Below are 8,700 nucleotides of genomic sequence, written 5' to 3'. Positions count from 1 at the left end.
ATGCCCTCATCAAGACATTTACTTTCAACCTCTGCAACAACAAAATATTTACAGTAGAAGCTCTAACTCTTTATAAAGGAGTCCAACTAGCTATTCAATGTGGCATTCAGATTGAAGGGGATAATCCATTAGTCATCAAGGCGTTTGGGCAACCCCTTGGCAAATCGAGCATATTATCAAATACATTCGATCTCTCCTCACTCATTTTCATAATTAGAGTATTCAACACCTATACCTAGAGACGAATCGTGCAGCAGATTGAATCACTAACGTAGGTCATTTAGGGCCTATTCACTTCAGCTTAATTTCAGTTCAGTTCAGCTCCAATCAGTTCAGTTTAGCTCTTAATTTCCTTCTTTTATAAAATATTCATTTCAACTCTATTCAGTTCAATTAAGTTCAGTTCAGTTTAATTCAACTCCAATCAATTCAATTCAGTTCAGCTCCAATCAGTTCAATTCATTTCAGCTCATTAAATGAGATCGGGCCCTTAGTATATGATAATATGGTTATTGATGTTTATAATAGCTCTAGCCTATATCATATTCTTTTTTCTAATAAGATAAGAATTCCCCTTGTAAGAAGGACTTTTTAATGTTGTTTCACAAACTTTCATATGTGGCTCACCAGCCACGTATTTTTATTTTGAAAACATGGTCGAAATTACCTTGTCAGTTAAAGGTTACTCACTCGATCAGGGATTACTCAGTCAAAGGTTACTAGGTTAAAAGTTACTCGGTCGATCAGAGGTTACTTAGGCCTTGTTTGGTAAATAGCTTTTTAAAAAGCTTTTAGCTTATTGAGCATTATTAGAGGTTTGACCAATTTAAAAAGCTAATTTGGGTGTTTGGTAAATAACTTATTAAAAAAGCTTTTTGGTTCCAAAAAGTTCTTTTTGAAAAAGCTCATTTTAAGAGCTTTTTACAATTAGCTTATTGAAGAATTAGCTTTTTGGGTATTAAATACATTGAAACAGCTAATAATAAACAGCTATTTACCAAACACTTTTACACAATCAGCTATTTACAACTAGCTAGTCAAATAAGCTAATATAACCAGCTAGTCAAACCAGTTAATATAATCAGCTATACCAATCAGCTAAAAGCTAATTACCAAACAGGACCTTATTCGGTTATGGGTCAATCAATAAGAATTTACTTTGTCAATTAGAGATTACTCGATCAAAAGTTTTTTTAGTCCGGAGTTATTCGGTCGATTAAAGGTATGTTATACGGTTTTCTTACTTAAAAAAACAAGGGAAATTCTCTTTGGTAAACCTCTAATTTTTACTTTTCTCAGTGGTAAATTGCAAAAATTCTTATTGTCCTTGGTAAACTTTAATTTGTTATATTTTTTCAATGGTGAACTTAATAAAGCAATTTAGTTAATATTTGACCATGGTTAACATTTTTTTAAAATAAAAAAAAAATTCCTAAAATACCCTCACTTAACTCATCATCATCATCAAGATCATCAATTCCTCCAACTCTCCGCCACCCCTACCCACGGCCGGTGCCCAACCCACCATCGCCGGTGCGTCGTCCTCCCCCACCCACCTGGCGACGCCCAACCTTCCCCAATCCCAACCGGCGATAACCTCCCCCGTTCCACCTTCTCTCTTTCCCCGCATCTCAAAATGTACCATTTCCCCGACCGCACTAACCACCCAGAAAATTGTCCCTCTTCCCCGACGACCCCTCTCCCTTGTTCGCCGGCCCAGAAATCCTAAACCCCACCCAAAAACACAAAAAGCCCAAACCCATTTAGGGTATTGAATCCAAATTAAACCTAGAAAATGGGTTAGGTTTTCGGGTGGTTTGGGTGGGGTTAAAGGTTCCTGGGACGCGCGAAAAGGGGAGGGGAGTCGTCGGAGAAGGAGGTTAGATTTCGGGTTGGTTAGTGTTGCGGTCGGCGGTGGCCGTTAGGTGGTGAAATAGGACGTTTCAAGATGCGGGGAAAGAGATAAGGTGGGGCGGAGGATGTTGGGCGTCGCCGAATGAGGGTGGGGGAGGTCGGGCGTCGCCGACCGATTGTGGGGGAGGTCGGGCGACTTTGGCCGGTGGCTAGGTTGGGTGGGGGAAGGGCCGGTTTGATTTTATTATTTTAAAATAAAATATTTTATAATAATTTAATTATTAAAAAAATAAAAACTAACTATAGTTAAGAACTTTTATTAAAATAACACTTATCAATGGTAACCAATAATTTAGGTTTACCAAAGATAATAAGAATTTTTGCAATTTACCACTGAGAAAAGTAAAAATTAGAGGTTTACCAAAGAGAATTTCCCAAAAAACAATGGTGAGGCGCAATACACAAGTATTTTTTTTTTTTTTTTTTTGGGAAATTATCATTGGTAGCCATATAAAATTGCACATTCTCAATAGTAACAATTTTTTTGCAAATTCTCTTAAATAGCATTAGTAATCTAAATAGTCTCTAACATAGCATTATTTTACTAATTCTGACCCGTATAACCTAAAATCACTAACCAGGGTTAAATAATCATGTGTAAGTTACTAAACCAACAAGCCACCTCCTCCAATCCCCACCGCTGAAACAGCTTGCCGCCATTCTCTTTCCTACCGAACAACCCAGCCAAATCTCCCCTCCACCCCGAAACCCTTAACCATCCTTTCCTTCCCTCCCTGAAACCGTTTTATGTAGCGTTCATTATGAATTAGGGCTGAAATTGACTCTTGCAACTGCTATTTGCGACTATTATTGTTAATGGACTGCTGCGTGTGTTTAAGTGCTTGAGGCAATGCTAAAAGCTGGTGTTTTGTGCAGCGTTTAGTAAGAGTTTGACTAGTGGGTGCTATGTGCTAAATACAGGGGCGGCAGGGGTTAACTTTGTGTGAGTGTGATTGATGCGGGTGGAGACAGAGGCGTGGTGGAAGTTGTTGGTTGGTTGTTGTTGCGTTAGATGGTGGCTGCTAGGTTGCGCATGCTCGTAGGGGGTGCGGCAAGGTGTTTCAAGGGTGGGGGGAATTGAAGGAGGGATGTGAATAAGGGTGGTAGAGGGATGGGAAGGTGCCAAGGTGGTGGCTGACTGGCTAGGTGTTTTTTATGGTAGGGGTTAGATAGGAGGGTGGTGAGGGTATGGTGGTGTGGTGGTAAGGGAATGTAATTAACCATGATTAATAGCTTAATTATGCTAAAATTACTAAAATAACACTGTATTAGAGAAAAATGATAAATCTATTGCTATTTAAGAGATTTATGGAAAAATTTTGTTACTCAAATCTACATGGCTACCAATGAGAAAAAACCCTTTTTTTTGTTTTTTTTTTAAATCCTCTTTCTTTGCACGGTCTCTCTCTCTCACTTCCTCAGTTACTTCCCCCCCAAAAAATTTCCCCAGTTACGCTCCTCTGCTCGACTTCCGGCAGACCCGCACAGCGCACGGAAGCTGGCCGCTGGCGGCACCGTCCCGCACCGACCTACGACTCGTTGAGTTGTTGTCTCGAAGTCTAGAACTCTCGGTAAGTCAGTTCTTTCAATTTTTTTTTTTTTTTTTTTTTTCAGTTTTCATTTTAATTTTTTCAATGTTCCAGCTTTTAATTTATAATATTGTTTAGTTGTTACAGTACTTGTTAATGTGTTTGATTAATAGAGTATATAGCTGGTTGATTCTTAATTGTTTGTATTAGTTTTAATTTTTTCAATTTGAATAGATATTGTTAGATAGGTAATACTTGTATAAAGTTTTAAACTTTTAGCAATTCAGGCCAAAATTCTATTGACATTGGCTATTAGATTTAGACTAATTGGTTGTTATATATCTAATTGACTAATTTCATATGCAATTGATGCCAAATTTTATATGAATTGTTTTGTGTAATTGATTTTGACTATTGAAATTAGACTAATTATGAGTTTTGATTTTAGATGCTAGAATTGGAAGATGAAAAACAATAGTTTAGAATACTTTTGGAAGGGAGGTGGAGGGAAGTCACAAAAATCTTATACTATATATTTGCTTTGTAAATTTATGGTCACATTTTCTAATTCATGATTCTCACAGAAGCTAGAATTTAGCATTGAGGATCAAAAACTGCCTGAATGCTAAATTGGTTGGGGTTCCCATGAAATTTGATGATTAGAGATGGATAAGGGAGAGTCATCGCAACGAATTTCAGATGAAGAATCCTCATATTCGATTCCACGAGGAGGTCCAATCTTTGTACATGACTTTGTAAGCCCCCTCACTAGGGTTTCTGCTTTTGAGTCCGATGTTTTCCATGAATTGGAGAGTTTGAAAGCTGAATTAGTCTCTGATTATACTGATTTCGAAGATGAAGATATTTCGTAAGTCACTTCTTGTTTTTCATCCCTGCTGCTCTTTTGATTTTCCTAATACTCGTATACACCCGGGTGGAAAGTGGAAGGATATTTTCTGCTCATTTCAAAATCTTAAAATGAGAAGGAAAAAAAAAATCAAATGAACAAAAAAAAAACTATTCTCGGGTGTATATAAAAGGTGTTTCTACTATTGTCGATGAATTTAGCTGTAAATTTTCTGTCTTAGGGTGGATCAACTTAAGTTATACAGTGATGAAGAGTTGGTTGCTGAGGCTATGAGAATTGCTTTTCAGGTATGGTATAATTTTTTTTTCTAAGAACATTAATTTTCTATTATTGTTCTTTTTCTTTTTTTGATACATCTGTTATGGTTCTTAAATCATCTTTGTTGCTTTTTTTATTTTTTAATTATTTTATTTCTATAGGATGATGGGGAGGCTAAAACTTCTTCAGACTTGGAAGAAGACCCATGCAGTTCAGGGTTAGTGAATTTAAAATTTTAAAGATATGATCAGTGAGAATTAAAAAATTTATGCTGTATTTGGAAATTCCTTACCTCTTTCTGAATATATTATATAACACATATATTTTGGTGTGATACTATGATGAGAGTCTGATGAACCCATTTCCATAAGGACCTTATTTGGTGATTAAGAGAGGGGCAAGATAGACTTATTAGTTGTTTTAATACACTATTCCTACCTGATTTAGTGATCAATTGAATAAAAATAACTAGGCTATAAATTGGCGGATCATATTGGAGTTTTTTTGCTTGAGCTTGCAAAACTTATGGTTTATTAGACTTCTTATTGTCTGTCTTGTTTCCCAGGGCTGAAGAGTATCAAACGATGTTGGATGCTGATACATTAGCTTCCTGTGAGTCCTTTAATGGCTCTTCATCTGACACAAGTTACTGTGGAGAAAAAGATGGCACTAATGTGAAGAAGAGGAAGAGAAAAGCTAAAAATAAAGCTGGTTCAAAGAATGGGAGGACGAAGAAAGTGATTGATTGTGATAAGGAAAAACACAGTGTATTGTTCTCCCTTCGTATTATTATTCCCTGTGTTGTAGTATATACTTTGAAAGTTTCTTCTTTCTTTGCAACTAATACCTTATTCCCTCATCCAAGCTTGGGATTCGGAAGACCCATCCTGCCTTTTGTGAAGAAAGGGTCTCATGAACTACATTTAACATTGTGTTTGGATATTAAAAATGGAAGGAAAAGAAGGGGAGGGAGGGGAAGGGGAGGGGAGGGGAGGGAAGAAAGATGAGCTTTCCTTCCAAATTTCTCAATTGATGGAGAGATGAATTTCTTAAAATTTAATCCCTCCATTTCTCTCCCCTCCATTTCCCTTTCTTTCTCATGTGGTATCCAAATGAAAGATAATCAATTCCTTCATTTCCCTTCCCTTCCTTTCCCTCCATTTCCTTCAATCCAAACACATCATAAGAGTCTAATTTCAACTTGCAATTTTTGTAAGACAAACAATTTTAAAGATTTGTTTCATTCCTTTGGTGTGGTATATAGGGATTAATGAAGGGAGGCACTGCTGCCTAAACTATAACAAGAGCCTGTTTGAATTTTAAAAACATATTTTTGTGTATTTTGGCTTCATCATTGAATAATGATTCAAAGATTAAGCTTAAAGGAACAACTTTATTTATTTATTTATTTATTTATTTTCAATATCATTTTCTGCTAGAGTTTTTTCTTAAATAAAAATTGACCTATCAAGATCATTTTGTTTGAAGTGCAAGACCTGCAAAATGTAGCTTTCTTATTTTTCCTGGTTTATAAATTTTATTATGAAGTTTTCTATTGAATCCATCTTAACCCTTAGATTTATGTGGATTTGTTTTTGCAGGACTCGTATCTTGAGAAAGTGGAGTATCTTGCAAAAATCAGGCAGAAGCAGGAAGAAGAAAAGGCATCAGTGAAACTCCATTCATTCAAGTTTGTACTGGATCTATTTGAAACTCTCTTCTGATTGAAATTTTTTTATTTGTTGATTTCTATCTTGTTTCTTATCTTTTGTTTTCTGTTTGTCGGTGAAATTGCAGTTGTGAGAAAGATAACACCACTGCTCTATCATCTGGAAACATTGAAACTCTGAAATATCTCGACTCATCTGGCTGTCCTGCCAAGGTGTGTGCTTTAAAACTTTCCTTGAATCTATTTGATTACTGATGTTACTTTCTCTCCAAGTTACTCTGCTGCCTAATCAGGGTTTGCTTCCAAAAAGTTCTTACATAACTGATGAATTTGTTGGTTGCTCTGATCTCCTCCTATTTTCAACTTTTTATTACTTTAGTGTTGTTTGCAATGGGAATTGGGGGAACTCTAATATGCTCTTATATTAATAACACTGCAATGAAATATGTAAGAGCTGATGCATCTCACTTGCCCTCTTTGTTTTTGTATCATTGAATGGAGTGAGGAGTTTACAGTATAACTGTAATTTATTGATAATCCTTAAGACTTTAAGGGTGCTCTGTGGAGTATTTATTTTGTCCTAAGTATATATAAATTCCCTTATTATCCATAATACTTTATTTCTTGTTTAGGTGAAATGCTCACTGACTGGGAAACATGGACCAATTCAATACCCAGAAACTATTCTGTGTGTCGAGGTTTATCACAACAAACATTCCTGGAAAAAGGTATGGGTGTCTACATTTCATTCAGCTTGGATTAGATTTCAGTATTTTAACTTGCTGATGTCTGTTACTTTATGATAGTATTTCATTACATCCAATCTTAACCTGTAGAAGGTCCTTGGATCTTACAAAAAAATTGTGGTCTTTTTTTATTTTATTTTTTTATTTATTTATGTAGTTGGTGGTCTGTAGGCTAATGATGTAGTGGTACAATCAGTCTTTATGTCTTGTGTATATTCATTCTTTGTCTCTCCTCTTTTCAGACACAGGAATTTCTGGTCCTTGGCAATCAAACCTTGACTGAGCTGAGGGATAAGATTCGTTGTTTAACAGATATGGTTATGCAGAAAGCAAATACATATGATCCTTCTGGATATTTCCTCATAGAGGCAAGTCATGGGTTCTTTTGTTCGTTTAATCCATATGGTGCCTGATTACTATGTTAAACCAAACTTTCCCGTTGCTACAGGAGGTTTTCTGCAACGACACAAGGGACCCTTCTGCTATCAACTATAGTGAGCCAATTTTTGATTGGCTTAAGAATAGCAAGAAAGAGGCACTTGCAAAATGGAACTCTATTCTGTCTGGTGTAGGAAAGGGTCAGAAGGTTCCTTTGGACAGCAAGCCAATATCCAAATTGCCTAATTTTAGATCAGTTGACATGCAAAGGACTCGCTTTTGTGACTTGGGATTCCGGCTTGGCTCTGGGTATCTGTATTGTCACCAGGTAAGCCTTAATTTTGCTCTTGCTCTTGCTTATCAGTATTACCCTTTCTCATTGTCTTCTCTTATAATTTGTGTGAGATTTTCTGGAAGTTAAAGGCAACTTTCACATAACCAGACATTTGTTATAAATTTAGGAAAATTCATATTGATAAAGGATCTTGCATCTACTGTTCTCTACAGCTGAATGTGAATCCTCCCAATTACCTAATATAATCACATAATATCCTTTGTCAAGGGTATAACTCATTTCCAACGCATAAGGAAAATAAGTGTGGTTGGTTTGAATAACAAGTCAAAGAGCAAATTCTTAGAAGTTTGCTCTCATTAATATAGTAAATCAATTACTACGTCTTCTAATCTTTTCGCGTCACTTTTCTTGGTTATATCGCTCATGACTTCACCATTCTCTTTGTCCAATATCATGTGCTTCCTGATTCATGACTAATGAGATTGATTCATGACTACTGATGTAATTAGCAAAACTGTATGCAGGGTGATTGCAAGCATGTTATTTTGATAAGAGACATGAGATTGATTCACCCAGATGATGTACAAAAACGGGCAGCTTACCCTTTGCTTGTGTATCAATTGAAAACAGTTTTAAAGAAGTGCTCTGTCTGCCGTATATACAAAGCCACAAAGGTGACGTTGGATGACAAGTTGGCCGGGGAAAATCCTTGTTATTTCTGTGATAACTGTTATTACCTCCTCCATTACTCTGAAGAGGGTACTCTGTTGTATAATACGTTTCAAGTGCACGATTATCTTCAGGATTACTCCTAATTGTGGTCTTTCATATTCAATGTGTAGTTGTATATTCCTTTTTCCATCACATTGATAAAAACATTAGCCATTGATTGTGATGATGACAATGATTATGTGTGGGGGGGTATAGACCAGTCAGTATAATCAATGAAAAAAGTGTGGTCTTAAGTAGGATGTGTTTAACTGATTTGTGTGAGATAAAGACAACAAATACGAGTATATAGTTGAATTTGAGAAGATCAACTA

The 8,700-nt window shown here is 36.1% G+C and overlaps 1 protein-coding gene across 2 annotated transcripts; it reads left to right on the top strand.

The window, feature by feature from the left end:
* Positions 1 to 3,147: 3,147 nt before the first annotated feature.
* Positions 3,148 to 8,643, top strand: LOC145628010 (snRNA-activating protein complex subunit-like). 2 transcript variants are annotated; one of them, XM_081680404.1, is made up of 11 exons: positions 3,148 to 3,485; positions 4,028 to 4,311; positions 4,532 to 4,598; positions 4,731 to 4,786; positions 5,135 to 5,336; positions 6,171 to 6,259; positions 6,367 to 6,451; positions 6,871 to 6,966; positions 7,227 to 7,352; positions 7,433 to 7,690; positions 8,288 to 8,419. In XM_081680404.1, exons 2-11 carry the CDS (start codon positions 4,109 to 4,111, stop codon positions 8,291 to 8,293), a joined length of 1,188 nt encoding a protein of 395 aa, XP_081536530.1. In that variant the 5' UTR covers positions 3,148 to 3,485; positions 4,028 to 4,108; the 3' UTR covers positions 8,294 to 8,419. The 2 variants fall into 2 exon arrangements, with proteins under 2 accessions (XP_081536530.1, XP_081536489.1); XM_081680363.1 differs by having other exon boundaries at positions 3,249 to 3,485; positions 8,182 to 8,643.
* Positions 8,644 to 8,700: the final 57 nt, after the last annotated feature.

The sequence above is a fragment of the Chenopodium album genome, chromosome 1 (assembly GCF_948465745.1).
Source record: "Chenopodium album chromosome 1, dcCheAlbu1.1, whole genome shotgun sequence".
In the NCBI taxonomy this organism is placed as follows: Eukaryota; Viridiplantae; Streptophyta; class Magnoliopsida; order Caryophyllales; family Amaranthaceae; genus Chenopodium; species Chenopodium album.
This window is presented reverse-complemented; position numbering and strand designations above follow the sequence as displayed.

Excerpts from the sequence above, each read along its gene's own strand:
- LOC145628010 (XM_081680363.1), top strand. The coding sequence starts at position 4,109 with ATGGATAAGGGAGAGTCATCGCAACGAATTTCAGATGAAGAATCCTCA. Across the intron at positions 6,967-7,226 it reads ACAAACATTCCTGGAAAAAG|ACACAGGAATTTCTGGTCCT; the intron begins GTATGGGTGTCT and ends TCCTCTTTTCAG. Across the intron at positions 7,353-7,432 it reads CTGGATATTTCCTCATAGAG|GAGGTTTTCTGCAACGACAC; the intron begins GCAAGTCATGGG and ends CCGTTGCTACAG.